At 37.9% G+C, this 24,916-nt stretch overlaps 1 protein-coding gene across 6 annotated transcripts in view; it reads left to right on the forward strand.

Annotated features, from left to right (window-relative positions):
* The window catches only part of ATP9B (ATPase phospholipid transporting 9B (putative)), a 114,273-nt gene that overhangs the window by 25,144 nt on the left and 64,213 nt on the right, over positions 1 to 24,916 (forward strand). For all 6 annotated transcript variants that reach the window (XM_081919432.1, XM_081919433.1, XM_081919434.1 and 3 more), the window contains 3 exons: positions 5,031 to 5,089; positions 8,034 to 8,085; positions 19,857 to 19,951. In XM_081919432.1, the coding sequence (XP_081775558.1) occupies positions 5,031 to 5,089; positions 8,034 to 8,085; positions 19,857 to 19,951 (206 nt within the window). The remainder of the gene's footprint in view (positions 1 to 5,030; positions 5,090 to 8,033; positions 8,086 to 19,856; positions 19,952 to 24,916) is intronic.

Consider the following 24,916-nt stretch of genomic DNA (forward strand, 5'->3'; position numbering starts at 1 on the left):
TATTGAGTATTCTTTCTGTATGTAGAGATTTTCTATCATCTCTTAATTGTGGCTTGCTTCATTTTTATGTTACTGTTTAGTTTGCCACTTTCTGAAAACCTTCTGATCTCCACAAAGGATAGTTTAGTATTGCAGGAGATTTTGTGGCTCCTAATGGGCCAGTTCAGGGTAGAACACTCATGTAGGCTTGCTCTCCCTCTCTGCATGTTGCAAAACACCCTCATACACAACCCAGTTGTGCTCATTTGACTAGTAGCAGAATGTGTCTAGGGGCAGAATGTGTCTATGGATACCTAGTCAAATATGTATCCAAATGTGCACTCTGTCAATCTGTTGTACATTACTTTCAGCCCCTTCCCCGCTTTTATTCCAACCAGTCACATGCAGCACTGTATGACAATAACTTATTTAGGGTGAAAGTTGCTACATAGAACTGCAAGCAGTGCAACTTACCAAAGCATGGCAAGGCAGGGTGCATTGGTCCCGTTGCCTTGGCAATGGCTCAGCAATGGTGATGCATTCCCTTTTCCTTTGTTCTGAAATAACAGCAGATGGAGGGAAGAATGACTGCAAACGAGTATAAAGGAATGGAAGGTCACACTTGTTTAAAAACAATTTTGTTCCCCCAGGAATGGCATCTTTTGTAAAACTTTCATAAACTTTCATAACCTCATGATGCATAACAAGGGAAGTTCATGCCTTAGTTCTTAAAAGGCAATGCCAGGAATTCATCTTTTATAGTCCTCCACTTATGCCATCCTTGGAAGAGATAGTATTTTTCCCTCTCTGCTCCTTGCCCAGACGCTTGCAAGTTCTCTTCTCCTCTACCCCCCATCAGTCTCTTATGCATATTGTTGTTATTTATTGTTTTTAGTTATTAAATTTATGTCCCCACTCCCTTTGTGCTTTTGTTGTGCGCCTGAACTGAGCAAGTTTGTTGATGATGAAAGTTCCATCCTGCAATCATGTTTCTGGAGAAAACCAGCAGAAGTATGTTTCCCCAATTCCCAGCTCATTTGTGTGCATGCTGTTCTTACTAAGGGTATTGGGTGAAGTCTTGTGATGTCTGTCTGACCTAGGACAGATGTATCATGGACAGCATTTCCTCAGTGACCATGTTCGCATGTACCAATAAGCCAAGAAACTTGGCTTTATAGACCTTAATGTGTATTAGCTGCTTGCTTGTACACGCAGCCTTATCACTCCTGGTTGCACAAGCAGGTAAGCAAACAGAGAAGGGAGTAGCTTAACGTTATATCCAAACCCAGGATTGTGATTTGTTTCTCCTTAACAAGTTAAGATTCATAAACAAGCAACTCTTGGTTTAAGGCTGGCTAGTTCTCATGGCTTTTCATGGTGAAACAAGTCATTTGTTCCAGTTCAGACATAATGCTAAGCTATTCTCTGTGTGGTTTGTATATTCATTTGCATGAAGGGAAGATCAAAGTGGGTGTGATTGGACCAGGTGCATCAGCTCATACAAAGGATGGTTTATTAAACCAAGGTTCTCAGCTTATTGTTATGTTGGAATGCAGCTACTGCAGGGGGAGTTTGTATGTTGGAAGGTCTCCTTGTGGCTGTCTTTAATACGAAACTCCAACATTCCCCCTGCATCATATAGGTAGTATTGTAATTAATGGGCATTTAGTATATGCTGTACCAGCTATAGGTCTCACAAAGAATCATAGATCAATATAGCTATTTTAATAGTTATAGCATTAAGCAGTACAGTAACTTCTTTGAACAGTCTTAGTACTGTTGACATGGCTCTTCTGATTAAAATAGAAGTACAGCCACTATTACTGACAGGTACATACCGTATATACTTGAGTATAAGCCGACTTTTTCAGCACATTTTTAGGTGCACATTTCAGCACCTGATTTTACCACAAAAAACTGGGAAAACTTATTGACTCGAGTATAAGCCAGTTCACCACACCACAAACCTGGTGGTGGTGGCAGCGGCGGAGGAAGAACTGGGCTGCTCGTTCCTCCGCCGCTGACAGTGGCAAAGGCAGAGTAGGAGGAAGGAGCAGCCCGAAAGGACCCTCACTCCGGTGTGGTGAACCGGCTTATACTCAAGTTAATAAGTTTTCCCAGTTTTTGTGGTAAAATTAGGTGCCTTGGCTTATATTCGGGTCAGCTAATACTCAAGTATATATGGTATATCCCACCCAAGAGTTTACAGTCATGTGATCCATTATTCTGGGATCAATTGTATGGTTATTTACTAAACCTGCAAAATGAGTGTCCTAGATTCTAAAATCATTTGGACTGGAATACCCTTTCTACAATGGCATGACTATTAATATCTCCCCCTCTGGGTGACACTATGCTTTTGCGTTGCTAAAATGTGACAGTTGTCACAGTTACTGACGTTTCTTGGCTAAGAGCACTTTGTAGGTTTATTATTCTTCAGTACCTGGTCAGTTTCTCACCAGTTATGGCTTTCTATTTGCTCCTGTTCTAATTCCTCTATTGATCTCCCATTGCTTCAATTTCTTGACCCAAAATTTCAGAGCTTTGCATGAATATAACAGCTTGTTTTAGAAAATTGTCATCTTCTTTTTATGTGAACCACCTCCTTGATAATTTTGTTGTGAGTTGGAAGGGCAGGATGCAGATTCGAAAATAACCGGAGGTTTAGCTTTTTTGACTAAGTACATTTTTGGAATTTTTATTTATTTACTTGAACCGGGTTAACTAACCAAAACAGAGACAGTATCGTGAAGAGAAATGTTGAAAGGAGGCTTAACATTCTTTCTACTACAGCATTTGCATAATTTTGCTTACCTTGTTTGTGGACATCTTTTGTTGGCATTCGTAGACTAGGATTATATTTATTTAACTCCACTGCAATCTTCTTGAGCCATTCAAGTGTAATGAATTATGATAGACACTTAATTGTGTTCTAGTTCCACAATACGGCTTTAGGCAAAGGCTTGCGCCTTGGTGGACTATAAAGCTTCGATATGCAGTCACTTCTGACAGCTTTGGACTTTTTTATTGGCAATTACACAGATGGTGAAGAGTGTTTTTAGCTAGTGAGATGTGTTTAGAAGGAAAAAATAGTTTGCAAAAATAATCTATTCAATGAATAGCACTTGATGTTTTTCTCAAATTGTCTTTCCAAAGTTGTAATATTATATAATTTGTATGTATTCTGAAGTGTTATCAAATGACTACTGGTTCTAATAGTCAAAGGAGAATTGTTTATAGACATCTTAAGGTTTTAAATTATTGTTTTTATTGCTGAAGTATGTTCTACCAGCCCCCCTGCAAACAAGTGGGCATAGGGTAAAACTTACCTGAATTTGTACATTTGCATTGGAAACAACTGTCCCTGTTACCGCATTCATAAAAATGTGCACTATGCTATGAAGGATAAATTTACACATTCTGTACTTCAGAGCAGCAGTTTGATAATACATGTTTTTACCGAAGCTTTTTAGTAAAACAGAAGTCTCACTCTCATAACTACAACTCTTACCGTGTTGTGAGAAATTAGAATTTTGGGACAGGAAGGCATATTCTGAGAATAAATCAAGAGACCAACATCACGAGGCATTAAGTGCTATCACCCCACAATGAGCATTACTTCACAGAAGTGGAGATGGGGTCTACCCCCTATGGTACTTATTTAGTAAAACCACAAGTATTTAGAATTGGGATACATGCATTAAGTGCATGATACTTTGTAGTTTTCAAGTAAAGGTTCTAGACATGCAAGATGTTCACAGGATGATTGGGAATAAATAGTATCTGAGATATGTTCGGGAGTCAGCTGTATTCTGGATGCCAAATTTAGGTTTTCAGATAGGAGGATGAATTTCAAGACTTCCCATATTAATAGGTATTAATAAGTGTTTCTCATTTAAATGTTTAACTCACCTGCCTTTCCCGTGACACTCAGAGTAATGCTATGTTTACTATAATTTATCTTTATAAATTATTGAAGAATAAGTGTATGTTTTCTTGGTGTTAATGGCCATTACACCAACCAATAACTGCTTTTTTGCAGAAGAAAAATTAATTTCAAGTGCCAAATTGGTTTTTCATCTCACTGTTCCATCAGAATTACTGAGTGGAACTGATTTTGCTGGAAATCAGTGGGTTTAGTTGTTTGGGTTTGCGTTTGGCACCAAATGTTGCTTTTGGGTGAGATTGGTTCTACTTGACATCATAATTTATTTGGGCCTACCTGTCAAAAAGGGACGCGGGTGGTGCTGTGGGTTAAACCACAGAGCCTAGGACTTGCCGATCAGAAGGTTGGCGGTTCAGATCCCTGCGACGGGGTGATCTCCCATTGCTTGGTCCCTGCTCCTGCCCACCTAGCAGTTTGAAAGCACGTCAAAGTGCAAGTAGATAAATAGGTACCGCTCCGGCAGGAAGGTAAACGGCATTTTGGTGTGCTGCTCTGGTTTGCCAGAAGCGGCTTAGTTATGCTGGCCACATGACCCGAAAGCTGTACGCCGGCTCCCTCGGCCAATAAAGCGAGATGAGCACTGCAACCCCAGAGTCGTTCACGACTGGACCTATTGGTCAGGGGTCCCTTTACCTTTACCTGTCAAATATGGCCCATGAAGGCTCTTTTTTTTTCGGGGGGGTTGTTTTGAACATTTTTTCATCTCATTATATATCATTTCCCAATATGTGCTTGCCCACCACGTATGAAAAAATGTTCCTTCTACTTCTTTACATTTCCAACACAAATCCGATTCCACATTTTGTACATTTTAGCCAATCGACTCTGAGTTAAATACTATCTATGAATCATTTTCATATAGTTCTCTTACACTGTATAACGTGTAGTAAATTTCAAATAATTCTTCCAAAATTTCTCCCAGAGATTTAATTCTATATTGATGTTACAGTTATTTTAAAGCTAGTTGTATTTAAGTAAGCTTCTTAATGGTTTTAAAAAACATTTATTTGATAAAAAAACTCCCACAAAAGTCAGCATAGGAGTAAAATGTGTCTGTGATTTCTTGATCATTGCTTATGTTGACTTATTTTTTATTTATTTAAAGGTAAAGTGCAAGTTAAAAGCTCAGACATTCAAGTTGGTGATCTCATCATAGTGGAAAAGGTTGGTACTTTAAAATATTTTTTAGATTGGGGACACACACACACACTACAGATAAGAGCTCTTAAAGTATTAGCCAGTATATATTTATTGTTTTTGCTTTTTTTTATTTTCCTGCCACAGAGCAGGTTTCAAGCAGAATACGGGGGAAAACAGAAAAAGAGAAAGTCCTGTTGCACAGTCAGAAGCCCGTTGCAGTCAAACAGGCACTGCTGGATGTCACCCATTGTTGTTGTTGTTTAGTTGTTTAGTCGTGTCCGACTCTTCATGACCCCTGGACCAGAACACGCCAGGCACTCCTGTCTTCCACTGCCTCCCGCAGCTTGGTCAAACTCATGTTGGTAGCTTCGAGAACACTGTCCAACCATCTCGTCCTCTGTCGTCCCCTTCTCCTTGCACCCTCCATCTTTCCCAACATCAGGGTCTTTTCCAGGGAGTCTTCTCTTCTCATGAGGTGGCCAAAGTATTGGAACCTCAGCTTTAGGATCTGTCCTTCCAGTGAGCACTCAGGGCTGATTTCCTTCAGAATGGATAGATTTGATCTTCTTGCAGTCCATGGGACTCTCAAGAGTCTCCTCCAGCACCATAATTCAAAATTATCAATTCTTCGGTGGTCAGCCTTCTTTATGGTCCAGCTCTCACTTCCATACATCACTACTGGGAAAACCATAGCTTTAACTATACAGACCTTTGTTGGCAAGGTGATGTTTCTGCTTTTTAAGATGCTGTCTAGGTTTGTCATTGCTTTTCTTCTAAGAAGAAGGTGTCTTTTAATTTCGTGACTGCTGTCACCATCTGCAGTGATCATGGAGCCCAAGAAAGTAAAATCTCTCACTGCTTCCATTTCTTCCCCTTCTATTTGCCAGGAGGTGATGGGACCAGTGGCCATGATCTTCGTTTTTTTGATGTTGAGCTTCAAAAACAATACTTCAGACATTATTTTGTGCTCTCCCCTTTCACCCTCATTAAAAGGTTCTTTAATTCCTCCTCACTTTCTGCCATCAAGGTTGTGTCATCTGCATATCTGAGGTTGTTGATATTTCTTCCAGCAATCTTAATTCCAGCTTGGGATTCATCCAGTCATAGCCCTGAACAAAGGATACAAGAGAACACACTTAAAATCTTGATAATGCCTTGTTATTACATAAAGCTTGCAATGATTTCCTGCCCAAGGGTGATTAGGGCGATTGGGTCCACACTTGCATAGCTCCAGCAATGTTGCAGCTGGATATGCTCCCCAATAATTAATTGGAGTAAATTGGTAGGGCTTATTTTATTTATTTCACTTTAGCAAATCTAAAGTAGATCTTTTTCAACCGTTGTTGTCAGTATGAAGAATTTTATCATTTTAAATATTTACTTTTGTTACAAAGACAAATAATTGGAACTCATAACTTACAAATATGAGAACTTGTTTTTATTGGTATCCTGCCATTGTAATGAGGATGGTAAGATTAATTATGTCTGGTGGTGTGTGAGAGAGCTGCGTTTTTGTCAAAGCTTCAGCTTGTTAACGGGAACAGTTTTAAAGGATACCGCTAGTAACCTGAGATGAGACTAAAAGGTTTATGTCAACATTAAAAGAGAAGTTGTAAAGATGTATAGTTAATCTATATAAAGACAGCACATCTGATTTTATGTTTGTCATTTAAGGAATGATTTATTGACTTCTGAAGTTGCCTTTTGCCTCTCCTCTCAGTTTTGCAGATAGTAGGTTCACAAGTATTGAATATACAATATAGTTCATGTTCTTCAGTAAGATTTATATTTTTTCTGTACCCTCTCTTTCCACCTTACTATATAAAAAGACGTTTTGCTCAATATAGGAAGGATCTGGACGGTTTTAGAATATGCAATAAAATTTCAGCATTTAAAAAAAAAATCTGACAGAGTGAAATGAGATTCTACACTCATTCTCATGTCATTTGCTTTTCTTAGATGTTGGAATAGGCTCTTCTGTTATTTCTCTATAGAACGCTAAAGGTTTGCATTTCCCATCATTTTGTGTTTGTGTGTGTGTGTATACACACATACTTTACAGCAGCAATGCAAGGCTATTTATTTGATCAGAGATCAAAGACACTGTGCAGAGGGGGTTCTCAGTCTAAAATGCCTGATTCTTAAAGGCTGTTGGAGGAAAAGTGATAGCGTAAACTAGTGCTGCTGTTTTGATGTTTACTGTACTTAATGTCTTCTGTTTGTAACTGTGGATCTTGTGATATGGGCAAAATGCTAACGGTGCCTTTATCCTATTTGCTAAGAACGGTAGCTTTAGCATTTTGAGAATTTAGCAAGTTAAACATAGTTTAAAAAAATGAAAAGAAGGGGAAGAGAATTGAAACACCATTAGACAATTGACATAATTTTTAAGGGATATGTAGACCATAAAGTGATGGTTTAAGTTTGCTAATATTACACACACACACACACAGAGAGAGAGAGAGAGAGAGAGAGACAAAGAGAGAGCAGTAAAAATTAATGCCCAAGTGCTATCCCCCAGCCATCCAGGTTAGAAGTGTGATTGTCAGATGGTTACTGAGCTACAGTTGTTTGGTTCAATTCATCCTAGTGCCGGACCCATCCTAGTGGCTTTAGAGGCAAAGGGATTTGTGTAAGCACGCTCACATCCCTTTGGCCCCCAAACTTTTCTTGTGTTGCACTTAAATAAATAAATAAATAAATAAATAAATAAGTACTTCATTTAAAGAACTGCTGCTTATTGAAATATTACTAGTTTGTATAAATAAAGAATGTATTTGTTGGAAACCAAGTCATTATGTTTCTGGAGCAGATTTGGGTGGGTTCAGGGGTACACAGAAGAGGGGGTAATTCTGTTCCATGAACAAAATGACTATATGGGATTCAACTCTTAGAATTAAATGCCCCCCTCTCTGTATATATACACACACATATATATAACAAACATGCTATACTTCCCCCCCAACAGAATCAGCGAATTCCATCTGACATGGTGTTTCTGAGAACTTCAGAAAAAACAGGTATGTTGATATTTTCTGGTATTGTTCTGTGGATGCTTTGTGAAGGATATACACTAGTGATTATAGTAACTGAAAGTGTATATTATTGCTGTTTTCAAATGGATCCTCTTGGATTGATTCTGTAGTTCTGCTTTGTTCCTTTACTTTTCTTTTTTAAGTAGATAGGAACACCTGATCTAAAATAAAAAGAATTTATACAGCTTTAGAGAGGATCGTGATTCTATTTGTGTAAAAGCTATGTCTTTTGTACAAGGCAGCAAACCTGGCAGGGAGAAAGGAAAACTGCATGCCCATGTAGTCTTCCGTGAACTGATATGTAACCCCTATCACAGACAATGCACAATTTAGCTACATGTGGTGGGGTGGAGTTGCCACATCCACTCTTTGGATGCTAGCTTTTTTTCTTAGATTTAAGATGGAAGGGCCTGTGAGGCCATTATCATCTCTCCTCCCCCCCCCCAAAAAAAACCCCCATGTTGTTTGAGAGCTGATGCTCATTGTCAGTGACTGGCTGGTTTATGAACTAGTGCATGGGTAGGCAAACTGAAGCCCAGGGGCCGGATCCGGCCCAATCTGCTTCTAAATCTGGCCTGAAAAAGTTTGCTGACTCCTGAACTAGTGGCTACAGGCTTTGTTGGAACTCTGCTTGACCACACTCCCTGTCTCTTCCTGGTAGGAGCTGATGTCTCCTTCATCTTGGCAATAGAGCCAGGCCTCTGTTTTAGCTCTACTACTGTGGTGGTATCCCAGCAGGAATTGGCGTGTGCCCTGGTAGTTGGCAATCTTGTCCATCGGCTTAGCTTGGGACTCTTTTGTCATTTCCTCATTCTCTAGTGCATACAGATTATACAAAAGCTGGTTGTTTACTTGTGGAACTGTGCAACAGATATTGCTCATTTAGTTTGTAGTGCTCTGAATTCTAGTCTTACATTTCAGTCCTAACGCTTCCTAGGGAGTAACCCCATTAAAATCGATGGCACTTACTTCTGAGTAAATATACATAAGATTACACTGTTGGTATATTACATTGATGTGATAAATTCATATAGTAGCTGTGTTTAGATGTCATGCTGAGCCATAGTTAATTAACCTTGGCTAATAATGCTCATCCCACCCCTCTCTTCTAGTACAGCTGCGAGGAGTAGTTTAGAAGCTTTCAGTTAACCACACATTGTTGCATCATTATTTTATTTATTTTTATTTAACCAAGATTTAGACCCTGCTTAATTGACAAAAATCTCTATGACGTTTGCACAAAGTGCAATAAGATACTCATTTAAAATACAGATCAAATCAAACCTTAAAACATTTTGACATAAAAATTATCAAAATATGACTAAAATCAGCAATTTTTAAATGTTAAAATTGCATACATGGGTGAGCTTGCCTAAACATATATTTTTTTTAAGCAGGCGTCATCAAAACCGACAAACTGGTTAATTTTGGTATAATTAAAAGTGATTCTACAAAAATTAAAAAGAATAAAAAAATTATGGTAGAATTTAGTAGAATTCAAAGTGGAAGCTGAAGCTTGCATACTTCCTCCTCCTCACCATGACTGTGCTGGAGGAGGAGGTGGTGAGTGTGTTCCTGTGTTTATTCTCTTAACAGGTAGCTGTATCATATTGTTCACCTGTGGATTGTGGTGCTGGGGGGTGGGGGTTGTTATGGACCAACATAACTACTTTTGCTTTTTATATATTCTGGGTAGTTAGTTAAGTCTTCTTAGATATGCCTTCTCAAATTAACGGCAGTGCTGAATTTATATTACTGGCTATGCCTCCAATTTTTTGTAGAAATTACAGAATTATGTTAAATACTGTAGCAGGTAACCTGAAAGAAGACCTGTTACATTTCATTAAAACGGTTACTTAGTTGTTTTGTGCATTTATACATTATAATTAATTACAGATAAGTGTTTTGTGGCTTTTTGCACAAGGATGTTTGACACTTTGAACCTCTGAAATTGCACAGAAAATGTGGTATCACTTTGGAATTCAGCTGTTCAACTCAGGTGTCACCTCCTATCTCTTTCTAAGCACTGCTACAGAATAATAAGGCTGTAATAGTTGTGGCACGTGTTCTGGAAATATCTATTATGTTTAGAAACCATACATTTTAAAACCTACCTGTCTTGAAACGAAAGAAAGTTTGAGAAATGTATTGCTACAGAGAATGACAAATGACTATAGTGAAGTTTTGCACATACGGCCAAATAAACTTTTATCTTCAGGGCATGAGTGACTGCCAACAATCTGTCCAAACTACTTTAATCTGTTCCCGTATCTCAGCTCCTATTCCAGTTTTAACATTTGATTTAACTCAGGCTAGCAATGTTTTGACACCTATCTCAAGCCACTGAATAATATCGCTTTTATGTGTTCCACCTATTGTTTTATACATAAACTCAAGTGGAATAATAGCATTAATACAAAGTATACTAATAGTATACTTAATATGCTAATACTTAAAGAGCTGGTGTAGTGTAGTGGCCAAGACTGAGCTGAAAAGGAAAAACAATCCTTGGTTTAAAGCTTGCCCCTGTTATGAATTGAAAAGTGGTATTAGGCAAGTTAATTTTTATCAGGCTCAGCCCTTCAGCTGTAATATGGGGGTGTCTTTCACCCACATTCTAGTGATGTTGCAAGATTTACACAAGAATAAGGGCCAGAATGCAGAGGTGTGCATTTTTTTTTACTGCTGCTGGCACTTTATTAGGTATTTACTAGACCTGAGGGCCCTTGACCTTTTTTTGCGGGGGGCGAGGGGCAGGGGTGGGGAGGGGTACTTTGGCAATGCAGGGACTTCCACTGTTAAGGCGGAACTGAACTCTGTGTAGAACATCACACCTTCCACTTAAATACCAACCTATATATACAATGGTTTGAATGCTGAAATACTATATCTATTATTTATTAAATTTATATTCAGCCCTTCCGCCCAAAGAAGCCCAGGGTGTCTGTGCTAAATGAATGCTATGTATTACTTAATAAGTATGGGTGAAATCCAGCTAAATCATTTTGTCAGTACAATGAGTTCAACTTGCATAATGGAACTCCTCCCCCCCCCTTCTGCTTGCACATCCCCTAAATTTGTTCCGGAGGGGTTCCCCCAACCCCCGGAGCAGATTCGGAAAGGGCACAGAGAGAGGAGGGGAGAGTGGGAATCCAGTGATGTCCATTTGTGAACAGAACAGACTTCCATTAATACAATACGGCTGCCTCCTCTTCTTCCCTTGAGAGGCCTCCAAATTGCTCGAGAGGGTTCAATCTTTGCTTTTACTCACATATTACATGTCTTTAAAGTGGAGTTTTGTTTAGCGCTTCGTTAAGGCAAATTATTACTGGTAGTGGTGGTCTAAGAATCATTGTTAACAACTAAGAATCAAGTTGTTAATGTACTTTATCTATCAGGTGAATGTATGTGCTGCACATGAGTGCTAAGAATCAACTCATCTCAGTAGTAAAGTAGGTTTGTATGAACTAAAGGAATTATGTGGGCATACACCTGGTTTAAGAGCCTCACATAAAGCAGTTCTTAATATAGTGTTGGCCAACACAAAATTATCTGGGGACTATACAGGGAGAGTCATTGGTCTGTGGTATACTGCACATTTTGCACACAAAGGTTTCTAGGTTTGGGCTGCAGCATCACCAGGTGATGAATTTTAACAGGGAGAAATGTAAAGTATTGCACTTGGGCAAAAAAATGAGAGGCACAAATACAAGATGGGTGACACCTGGCTTGAGAGCAGTACATGTGAAAAGGATCTAGGAGTCTTGGTTGACCACAAACTTGACATGAGCCAACAGTGTGACGTGGCAGCTAAAAAAGCCAATGCAATTCTGGGCTGCATCAATAGGAGTATAGCATCTAGATCAAGGGAAGTAATAGTGCCACTATATTCTGCTCTGGTCAGACCTCACCTGGAGTACTGTGTCCAGTTCTGGGCACCACAGTTCAAGAAGGACACTGACAAACTGGAACGTGTCCAGAGGAGGGCAACCAAAATGGTCAAAGGCCTGGAAACGATGCCTTATGAGGAACGGCTAAGGGAGCTGGGCATGTTTAGCCTGGAGAAGAGGAGGTTAAGGGGTGATATGATAGCCATGTTCAAATATATAAAAGGATGTCACATAGAGGAGGGAGAAAGGTTGTTTTCTGCTGCTCCAGAGAAGCGGACACGGAGCAATGGATCCAAACTACAAGAAAGAAGATTGCACCTAAACATTAGGAAGAACTTCCTGACAGTAAGAGCTGTTCGACAGTGGAATTTGCTGCCAAGGAGTGTGGTGGAGTCTCCTTCTTTGGAGGTCTTTACAGAGGCTTGACAACCATATGTCAGGAGTGCTCTGATGGTGTTTCCTGCTTGGCAGGGGGTTGGACTCGATGGCCCTTGTGGTCTCTTCCAACTCTATGATTCTATGATTCTAGGTAACAATATGTCAAGTATTGCCTCTAGAGATCATGTGGCAGTAGTGGTCACAGAGATAAAAACAGTTACAAACCATTTTGAGGGTAGGAAAGTAAATAAAATGGCGGGTTAAATCTAGACTGAAAGAATAATAGAGGCCAGATATTCTGAAATACTGTTGGCAACAGTTAGTGAGATTTACAGTACAATCCTAAAATTTACTCAGTTAAATCTCACAGAGTTCAGTGGTACTTACTTCCTAGTAAGTACACTTAGGATTTCAGCTTTCGTGTAACAAGAATGCATATATTTCTCATTTCTTATGTATTTATTTACTTAGTTCTACACACAAAAACCATATTAGTGGCAGAGGCCAGATATTCTGAAATGATGTTGCCCAATATCTTCCTTCTTGGTGTAGGTTATCAAGCTCCTCCAGTCTGCTGTATTAGCGTCCATTCCTTCCTGCCCTCTTGCCATTCATAACTGCTGACTCACCTTCTCTACAAGGGCTAATTCCCATACGTGGTTATAAATTTATTTTAGTGTAAGTCCTTGGAAACCTTCCAGTGCCAAGCTATCCAAGTCCATGCTGCCACCAAGAGGAGGGATAGCTCAGATCGTAGAGCAGAAGACTCTTAATTTCAGGGTTGTGGGTTTAAGCCCCACATTGGATGAAAGATTCCTGCTTTGCAGGGGGTTGGACTAGATGACCCTTATCGTGCCTTCCAACTCTGATTAGTTCCAGTATATAAATTTAAACTAGTTAGTATTATGTCTATCACAATTGTCCTGTTTTCAGTGATTCTCAAAAATGGGATATAATTTCAAAATGAATTCGTTGCTTGCGCAGGATGATTTTGCTTGCTTTAACCCTTTTGATTTTTTAAATGTTTCAAGAAAAGGCAGGTTTGGGATGTGCTTCTAAAGAGGATATGAATTGTATAATTAGAGTTTAAGAACGTGGGCAGCTGCTTTAAACATCTCCTTTTCTCTGGATGATGCTCAGTGAATGCAAAATAATTCTGTAATGTATTTAATAAAATAAAAATTCCTAAAACGTACAGAGTCAATATAAGACCCCTAAAATATATGCAGCGTGATCAAGCTTGGATTAAAAGCATCTGTGTGCTTGTCAATAAGGAATTGTGATGAGTTCAGGGGTATCATATTGACTGTGTATTAATACATGGTATCCTATTGGACCATAAGCTGATTGTTTAGAATGTAAATGATTCTGTTGATGGATCCAGTGACTGATGGCTTGAATTCCAATTAATCAATTGCTTCATCAGTTTCTTAATTCAGATCAAATATCTCCTGAGTGAACATAGTTCTTTCAGTGGTATTAGGAAAAATTAATGCTTTAGAACTAATTTTCATCAATCTCTTATAAATGTCAATATGTTTTTCCCTGTGTCCCAAGTGTGAAAACATTATGGCATAAATATTTGTCATATATTACAGTTCCTTTTTACCGTAAGCTATCAAAGCTGAACTTTTCTTCTGAATATAGTAAATGAAGCTCTGTACCTCCAACATGTCAACTCAGTGGTGCTCTTCAGCTTGTCAGCTGCTTAAAATGTTCCTGCAATATAGTGACATAAATGATTTAAAATAAACTTTTGTTCTGTGTAGACATAAAACCCCGGGCTCTTAATTTCTGACTCATAGCAAGCAGGTTGCTAATATTACAACACTTTATGACAGCTTCACATGCCTTGTTTCTCAATAACCCATCAATTAATTCTTCAGCACTTGACACAGACTCTTCATTGTGACACTTATACCAGTTGATCTTAATTTGATTGCCATTAAAACCACCCTTTCCTGACAAGTCTTGTCAATTATACAAAATAAAATCAAGTATTCACAAGAAGTCTGTAACAGGATATAGGCAAGAAGATTTAATAATTCAGTTTTCGTGAGGCTTAACTGGCATTAGTTGTAGCTAATGTTCTCATTTGTGAAAAATTTATCAGACACAACACTTGAGAGAGAATACAGACAGAATAGCTTCTATTTATACAGCCTTAGCTGCACGGTGGCAAAAAGGAGAACATGTTAGCATAATCTCATTCTTAAAAAAAAAAAAAGTAAATCAAATCTTACTCAGTTGCATCATGTTGAAAATTTGAGGCTTTCTGAATAATTGATTTAAAGCATCATGGTTATAGCTTTAATACAAAGAGAAAATGAGAGCATAATGTTACCCTAGGTACATAATTTTACCTTAGGTACAACACAAGACAAAACAACTATTTATCTAGTTTAGGGTTGCCCCCCCCCCATTTTAATTGAAATTTTACATATATATTCAGCTCTTCTTGTGTTTATTTGCAGCTAGTTTGTAATATTGCAAAATTATTAATTGAAGTTTTCCAAAATATTCAGCTTTTGTCTCAGCAAATCATTTATTCTTATTCATATTTAACAGTGTATCCTATCTGTGAGTTCTTAATAAAAATAATGCTTGCAACTTTCTGTTTTTCATAAGCTGTTCTTTATTTCTTATACATCCTGCCTTGAGCATTAATTCCCGAGTCAAATGATTTACCCAGCTAATACTAAATAATTCTATATTTAGCAAAAACTGGATGGTCAGTCCTGCTTTAAGATAAAAATTCTGAAAGTGGAATGGGCTGGTATTTCCTAAGGATTTGACTTTTATTTTCTTAATATGACAAGGCTAGTGTAGAAATATTATCTGAAAGACTACTCCAGGGAAAGCATAAAATATGCAAATATGGAGAAGACTCCTTCAACTTGAAGGGTGACCAGCATATACCTTGAATCCCAGTTTGGGAGAAATTCGCCTTGTATAGGATCAGCTCAAGTCTCATCCATAATTTCTTTTGACAGGACTAAAATCCCAGCCCTTGTAGACCTCCCAGTCATGGCAAGATTGGCCAGAGGGAAGGGGCAGAGCATTATGCTACCTATCTCTACATCCACAAGCATTTTTTGACAGACACATTTTTGACAGAAATTTCTGCTGTTTGTGGAGGTGGCTTCCTATTTACACCCTCTTTTCTCCATTCTTCCATTTTCTTCCCTCAATATCTTTTTGCTGCTTTGTAGCCCTGTTTATAACTCATTTTTCTGGGTTCAGTGGCAGACTTGAATTCTTCCTGTAAAAGGTAATGGTAAAGGACCTCTGGACGGTTAAGTCCAGCCAAAGGCGACTATGGGGTTGTGGTGCACATCTGGCTTCAGGCCGAGGGAGCCAGCATGACTAAACCGCTACTGGCGCATAAAGGACTGTGATGGAAATCAGAGCACATGGAAACACCATTTACCTTCCTGCTGCAGTAGTACCTATTTATTTACTTGCACTGGTGTGCTTTGGAACTGCTAGGTTCCCAGAAGCTGGGACAGAGCAATGGGAGCTCACCTTCTCGTGCAGGTTTGAACTGCCAACCTTCCAATCAGCAAGCCCAAGAGGCTCAGGGTTTAAACCACAGTGCCATCTGTTCTCCTTATTCCTCCTGTAGTTCACACACTGGGGGGGATATCAGATGGAAGTAAACTAAGCTGCTTGGCTAGCTAGCTGCACCATGTCTCTGACTCTAGGCTAGGGTGAAGTGGAGGAATGAAAATTCACTGACACAGACTACCTACCTGCTTTTGATCAGCATGGGCAGGTCAGCTGACCACTGGAAATCTTGGAAGGTTCATTTTGCAATGTCTTATTAATATGGGTCTTTGATCTATTAAACTTTGTAAAGGGGAAGCAGCAATGAGAGGCTGTCATGTAACTCTTGACTTTCTCTTGTAAATTCATGCATGTTTTAGTAGACAGGCTACTGATGAACTTATTTGCAAAGCCTGTGCATAATACTGGAGGATGAGAGATCAGATTGGTATTGGTAGCAGTGGTCTAGTGAGTGGATTGGGAGCACCCAATGATTATGCAACGTTATTAAGTGTGCGCAGATAACATCAGTGCTTAGATAAACAGAAGTCCCATGTAAACCTCTCTGAGCTTTGAAAAGTAGAATGATTGACTGTACTAATGACAAATATAGTGGTCTCTGATGTGTTAGAGAACCCCAGATAGTCCTGAGTGACTGAGGGGTTTGACTGATTGGGTTCAGAGGATGGTTAATTCTTATTTGGATGAGGGGTGGTGCCTGTTTTTGAAGTGTATTCTGTTTTGTTTTTGTTTTTATTGTGTTATATTTTGTTTTGACCCACCCCAAGATCACCTGTAATGAGGAGTGGTATATAAGTCTTTAAAAATAGATAGAACTGAGTGCCATCTGCATACTGATGACAAAGGACTCCCATAATACCATTTCTCCCAAGCAAAACCCAGATAAGCAGCTCAGAGGGATGCCATAGTTGATGATATCAAAAGAAATCAATACTAGACAACAATTAATGCTAGAGTCTTAATATCTTCCAATTTTCACCAATTATGCAACATTTAAGTGGGACATCTAGAGATGTACAGTCAAAAAAATATTGGTTTGGAACTTCATTTTTTTCCCATCTAGTTTATTTGTGTATTGGATCCTTTATGTTAAAAATCAAACTAAAAATTAATCCCTTGTAGTCATAGAGAAAAGTTTGAAAGTGTGGTTCCAATAAGGTGATGAGATTACAAACAAGGAAATAAGTATAAATATAAATAAATATAATTATTTTCACCTCTCATTTCTAAAGTTTAAGAAATTGTTTATTTGTCATAGCTGTGGATGACTGCAGTTTCAGTTTGGCAAGCGGTATGCATATAACAGTATCAAACCATGCCTTAGCAAGAACAAGCAAACATACTTCTCAAAGGGAAAATATTTGCTCTTTCTCTTTGCCTGCCTGCCTCTGTTTCTGTGAGCTAAGCCATGGTTTGTTTTAGCGTTACATCTGAATCCAGGCTTGTTGTTTTGTTTAGCTCCAGGCAAATCATGAGATGTAGTCAAGGTTTGTTCTATGGCTTACAGCTCATGGTTTCTTAAACCATGAGCCCAGGTTCAAATGTAACCATGGCTTGGTTTCTAGCAATGTGAATACAGCAGAACTGCAGGAGGGACAAAATGACCATGAGCTTCTTTTTTCCAGGAACCTGCATATTTGCTCCTTCATGCCAAGCCATTGTTTGGCTTAACATCATGTGTGAACTCAGCCTATGTAAATTATTAATAAAGTATTCAAATTAACTGCAGTTAGCTATTTCTTATGTGTTCTTTGCTGTTGCCTGTTTAATTTTTATCCTTTTGAACTTTCATTATCCAAACTTAAGAATTAGTATGTCTTGGTACATTGAAAAGTCTTGCCAATAGTGCTAAAGAATTATTTCAAAATGCCTGGATAGGAGGACGTTTTATTGTTTAGGTTTTGCTGTAGTGATCACTATTGAAAGCTGACTTGGCACAAAGCAGTCTCTTTTTCTGGATAAAAGGGAAACGGACTATGAGATAAGTTATTGATGAAATTAACTGCTGAAGTGGAGAGGAAATGCAGCTGGCCAATACATGTCATAGTGTGAGCTCTATTAAATGAATATATGTGCAGTCAACCATTCACAGGAGCCACACTGGTCTTGAACTGCATTGATCTATAGTATAATTCTAAATGAAATTGATGGATGAGAGCAGCCATTGACAGGAAGGGTAAAGAGAACCATGAAATGTCTTGTATAGGGAAAGTATGATGGAAAATAGACTGTTGATTAGAGTGTACTATAGGAGTGTGGCATTCTCACGTTGTCTTATGCTTATTTACAGTGTTTTCAATTTCAATAGCTATGTCTGAAAAATGCTTACTATATTTTCCAGAAGTAGTTAATTATTTTACACAGACCTTGGCCCATCTTTTAGGACATGTTTAGTTTTCAGGTGTGAACCAAAGTTTTGTATAGCTTGAAATTTAGTACTTTATGAAAGTGTCTTTTTTAAAAAAAAGTTATATTTCTTACATGTTTTATAAAATAGTGTAGACATTGGACATCTGTAAGTTCTTCTGAGAGAGTATTGTGTGAAAATTCCACCTTTAGGTTAGTTATAATTTTAGGTGCCTTCAGTCTTAAATTGCTGGTTCAGTTAGATTTTACTTCCATCAGGGACTTTTGAGTATGGCACCAAAAATGTATTGATTTAATCTCGTTCTTGAACACACCATTCTTAATTCCACCATTCCCCATTATTTCTGAGAAATTGACACTTGAATCAGGCTACAAGTGAGCATTTACTTTGCAATGTAAAATGATTCAAGCCACATAAGGGAAGATGGATTTTTGCCAGTGCACATTTTGGGCAGCAATTTTCCAAGATGAAACTAGAGTTGACTACTAGGATTATTACACAATAGATTTGTGTTTTTGATATAGTCTGTTTCCTGTAGCAGGATTGACCAGCTGGTAGCCCACTGGATCTAGCCTGTGGCTGCCAGTGGCTCAACCAATTGCCCAAGCACACAGAGTCAATTTGTGCTGGTCATCCCTAGTTCATTTAATATGTAGCTAGTACATGAAGAATGAAAATTTTCCCCTTAAGTTTTTTTGCTGGTTGGTCCTTATATTGGAAAACTGATTTTCTAGAAAAACCTTGGCTGATACATTCTCTACTAAGTTAAACAGGAGTCCACAAATGGGTTCACCAGGAGTGAGTCTATGTAAAAGCACAAAGTGAGAGATGAGTGTGTTTGTCTTTGACCTTACCATGGGCTTCAGAGTGCTCAGGCTTCAAAGAGATTCTTCTGCTTCAGAGTGCTTCAAAAGCCCAGTGCGAATGCAAGCACCACAAGCTCTGAAAAAAAGGCGGTAAGCTCATGTCTATAGTGCCACTAGAGTGTGAAAGCAGTGACTTCAAGAAGTAGACTTCTGAAGGCAGTAGCTTCTCTATCACACTGCTCTTCAACTGGTGGGTTGTGATGTGATCTGAGGTGGGTCATAGCAGGAGCACTATCACCAAACAAATATATGGCAAAAGATTGAGAAATGGGTGCCTGAATGCATGTTTGGGTTTAAAGTGGGTCCTGGGTCTGAAAGGGTTGAATGCGTGGTCTAGCACAACTGCAGGGACAACACTTTGCCCCTCTCTCTTGAGTTGAAGGAAGAGCAGGGGAAGCCATATAGTTTTGCTGGCTACCAAGGCAAGTCAGATGTGAGAATTCTAAAATGTTAACTTTGTGAAGTTTAAAAAGGTTCAGGAAACTCAAGAAAAACTTTGCATACATATGCCTTTGGCTCTTGCACTGTGTCTATAGGAATCTTCCTGTTTGTTTCCCTGTGCCCTACTAGAATTAAGAACATTGTTGTAAGACATTTCAAAAGCAATGCTTCCATAGTTTATGTCCATTTCCATTTTAATGGGATCTAAAACATCTGTCATGTTTTTGTTTCTTTTGCATTTTTAAGGTTCATGTTTTATCCGAACTGATCAGCTAGATGGTGAAACAGACTGGAAACTAAAAGTTGCTGTTAGTTGCACACAGAGATTGCCAGCTTTAGGGGTAAGCATTGTAGTTATACAATTCACTTATTTCACTGTGCCTTATGCAGATACATGTTATGAAGAAGTTGTGTTTAAAATTTCCAGATCAAAAAATTGTATGTGCATAACACTGACTTTCCGTAAACAGTAAGTATATATAAAATCAGAAGACACTAAAGTTGGAGTAGCAGCATTTACTGGAGACCCACTAATTATATTCTCTGTTACTGTATGGCCACGTAATTAAATTTAATGTGGTGCTTAAGGAAATATGACAAGAATTATTGTTTTAATATTGTCAGTGTATTAAACATGCTTACAGTATTTATTGAAAGGTGGTCTTTCAAAGAGAAAATGTAGAATTGGTATATACAAGCTGTTGTTTTCTAATGGTTTGCTTACTTGTATTTTTTGTTTTTCTAAATAGTGGCTGTTCATAATTATGGTTGTAAGGCACCTCAAGCATGGAATGAGTAGAATATAAATATTTTAATTTCAAACTGTACAAGTTGTTACATGTTATCCTAGGGGATATCTGATTTGTTTCTCAGGCAGCATCCCTGCCATGCTTCATAGCTGAATGATTTTGAAATTGGAAGAAGTTTCAAAAGCAGTTCTTAAGGTGAAATGAGGAATGAGTTCAAAGGGAAAAACCTAAAATCCCACTAGACATGTGCAAGCCTAAGACAACAATATGGATTTTGGCACAGTGTGTGTTGGTCCTGAAATACAGAATATGTACCATAAAGCTGGAAACATCTGGCTAAATGAAAGTAGGGACTTCAGTGGCTATTTCCAGTTAGTTGTGACATTACTCTAACAGAAAATAACTTAGAGCATTCTTATTTGCCTTCTGTAACCTGACAGCTATAGTCACCCAGGTGTGCCTTCAAACAAGATAAACTAAGGTCTGCTCTATTCACCTGTGTGATGAAATCCACAGTTGAAATTAACAAATTAAATTAAGGCTGAAATTATAAGCACGCTAACTAAGAAGTAAATTACATTGAAAACAGTGAGACTCCATTTTGAATAAAATATGCATCAGTTTGTGCTGAAAATATAGTTTTTAATTTTTTTAAAAGTGTGATGTATTTGCTACTTTGAGTTTCTGCTTTTTATTTAGTGTGAAAGAATAGTATTGCCGCTTAACCCAGTAAATAGTAAATGCATTTCTGAGGTTTATTTCTGAAATAAAACCAATAATGTGCAGCTATAGTGATGCTGCTATTTGTTTGAAACTCATATTTGTTTGAAATATATGCAGTAGCTTGAATCCAAAGGATTTTTGTTCTTTGGAATATCTACCCTTTCTGGAGTTACTGCTATTGTAGAAACTATGGGAGCCATGTTTACAGCATTCATTTGGTAGAGTCACTTTACATAATCAGGTATATGTGAATACAGTCATGCTGCAAATACAAGAGCTGCAAATACCTCGGAGACAATTTGTCACGGGAATCGCCAAAATTTGTTAAATGACCTTAGAGGGTAATTTGTGTGGGAGAATGGGATAATGGCAGAAAGTGAACCCCCCCCCCCTCTGTTTTGCACATCACATTGTGTCTATGACTGAGAGAGATGCTGCAGTCCTGAACAGCCTCTATGGAACCAAATAACTGAGTCAGGAGAAGGGCAGCTGAGTTGATTTTCATAAAACAAAGATACTTAAAAGCTCTCAAATTGTGTATTTTTAACTAAATCCTATTATATGAAATGTTTCAAAATCCTTGCAGTTTATAGTTGCCACCAAAGTTCATGTGAGTCATATATATTTTATAATGTATAACCACCAGTGCTCATGCACACACACAAATTGTGATTGTATGATTCCCTGGTTAGCATGTAAGCAAATGAATTGCATTTTGCTGAGGATGGGCCGATTCAGTTTTACAGTAATTCTTGAATGCCACCTGCTGGGCTGCTTCTAAAATGGCTGAGGAGATGCTTCATGTTTTCACCTCTGCTGCAGTCCACACTAGCTGCAGTCATTGCAGCTTTGCCTGTTTAAGATCTAATCCTACAGCCACTGTCTCCTGCTGTCCACAGAACAGAACATATTCAGGCATTAGAGAAATCAGTAATTCTGTAAAAGTTTTTGCAAGGCATTTTTTAATCTTTCACCCTCTATGATGAGAGACAGTAGCAGTTGCTGCCTACTGTCTCCACTGAAATAGCAAGCAAAAGTATAGATGTCCGAGAGCTTTTTCAAGTACACATGTCCTCCTATATACAAGATAAATCTTATTTAATTCTGTGCTTCAACAACTCCAGTGACCTAGTCCTTAGGGAAGCACTTGACTAACCAATTCCAAATGCTTACTCGTGATTTTGAGAACAGAGTGCACCCACCCCTTAATGGAGAAGTGATCAAAATTAGGAAGTGGGTTTTCCAAGTCAGAAAGCTTAACTTTCAGGAAATGTTTAACCCTCAGCAACAGGGTTTAATTTGGACTCAGGTACATTCTTAATGCCACTAACAAGGATTCAGCCCTGACCTCTGGGATAACATATGAGGTTACTAATATAGAGGTCATAAATCTTGTAAAAGTCAAGCTTTCGTTGAATAAATGGGTTAAACAAGACTAGTTCTAAGTAGTCACGAGTCACGTAAAAAAAAAAAGGATACAGCTACATGCGCCCTAAAAGTATAGGGAAATTGCACTCCTTTTAATATTAAAAGTAGTAGTTAAAGGAAAAGAAACAGAGCATGCATAGATGTAGACTAAGCAATATAGTCATGTAGTTAACATACACTGTCCATAACTGTCACTCATTTTGATTTCTGTAGTTATCCGATGTAAAGGATTGTATCTTGTGTTGTCATGGGCTGTCAGTTCCATCATCAATGTAGGACTGTAACCTTATCCACAGTGACACCCAGAATAAATAAACCGGTAAACCTTTAGAGCTTTCTTAAAGAACAGATGACACCACCAAAGATGATCAGTACAGATTTTGTTGTCTTCCAAAACCACTTAATGTGATCAGAGAATTAAAATTTCAACAAGTCATTTAATGATGGCTGAGCTGTAAGAACTGTAACACCCAGGTTAGGTTTCTTGGTTTCATAGTCATATGTGGGATAGTGTCTTTCTGCACTGTGTATATTCTGGGATATTCTTCTCTGGCTTAAATGATCACGGAAATTTATTAGCAGCAATGAGGTCACTGTAATTTTCAATAAATGGTGACTTGCTGATTTATATCAAAAGATCCATACAGCAGTAAACAATACCATTTACATTTAATTAGTTTTATTGAACCAGAGGCAATTTTATTTGTAATGAACTGCATGTTATGATTAAGGATGTATTTTAATGATCTTTAAGTAAGGTGAACAAATGTTGCCCTTGACCTAATAGAGGAGGTTTTTCTACATTATTGATAACTCTAGAGTGATTTCTAAATTATTATTGTGAACTGTAGAGGAAAACATTGTCATTATTGTGCCATCATTTAGTTCTTTCATGACTTATGCAAACAATTAGATGCATCCTTACAAAATGCTTCCCTGTAAGTTAGACTGAGATGTTCAGCTAAACAACCTCTCTCTAATAATTGTTTAAATCTTATATTTCCATGATACAATGTGTTGTAAGTCCCCTTACTTTTAACTTACATTTGGAAATTCAAATAGTCTTAATTTTCTCTTGTCTAAAAACATAAGTGACAGTGTATGAGAATCAATAAGTTTAGAAACATTATCGTTTTAGTTTTAGTTTAAAAATAAATTGCACGGTGGCAGAGGTATAGAATTAACAATAAACAATTACTCTCTCATTGGATTATTTAAAATACAGTCTGTACTAATTTTGAAGTTTGTCAAGGAGGCTTTGGGTATATTATTTTTTCATGATATATAACTAGCTCTTTCCTTGCTTTTGAGACAATTTAGATGTGATGGCTATGCTGTTTCAAGGAAAACAGCAAATGTTAAAGTGATCTAGTTTGTTCGCAGCTTAACCATTTCTGCAAAGCATGAGAGTATGTAAAGTAAAAAAAAAAACTTTCGTGCTTGGCTCACTTCATTAATAGTTTTTATTGTATTACAAGTATGTGTGTGGTATTAGTTTTCTGCTGTACTGAGACTCTTATTTTTCTGTGCACAATAAAGCACATAATAGCCTGGATTATCTAAATTGTAGGTGATAACAGATTGAGAAGAACTGAATGATGAAGATATAGGACACCACATGTGTATTAGTTTCATATGAATTATTTCTCAAGAGGCTGATGAAAACTAACTTAGAAGAACAAAAATGCACTGAATGGAAGTTTGTGTGAAAGCTTACAATAAATGGTTGATGATTTAGCATAAAAACAGATGATTTGTAATGGAAGATGTTGAAATCTGATTTGCTCTCTTAAAATATGAATAAAATATATGAGCAAGCATAAATAATTCAGCAGAATGTGAAGAAGAAGCTATGGTTAGCGTTGCATTCTTTTAAAACTAAATGGAAACATCCTGATAAATTTACTTGTTGATTATGTTAGGAACTTTTGCTTGCTTTTCTTTAAAAATGTATATAGAGAACTATATTTAATAGTCATAATCACCTTTTAATCTAACAGTTATGCCTGATAGAAAATATGTGTGTTTACCAGTGCTTAGTTTTTACTGCTGATACTTTTCAAATAACCACATGTACACCTGATCCAAACGTCACTGAGCATAGCTATGCTTTTTCAACTCACACAGCTGAAAGGATGATGGGGAGGCAGGAACTTTCTGCACTTGAGGCCCCCCAACTACGAAAGGGGTCTTTGCATGCTCACAAACACAACATAAGGCTATGCACCTTACATTTCAATTGTTGCTCTTTGGATCAGCGCTCTTTTTTGATTATGAAGATTAATCATGTGCAGTGGGGACTTCTATGCGTTGAAACTGGTTTCTGTGTTCAAATTACAACTTGCCTGGACCAAAGGATGCAGTCAGTGGCCATTTACTGTGGTGGACATACAGCCACTTGGAAAG

The sequence above is a fragment of the Podarcis melisellensis genome (assembly GCF_964234715.1).
Source record: "Podarcis melisellensis genome assembly, chromosome: 7".
NCBI lineage: Eukaryota > Metazoa > Chordata > Lepidosauria > Squamata > Lacertidae > Podarcis > Podarcis melisellensis.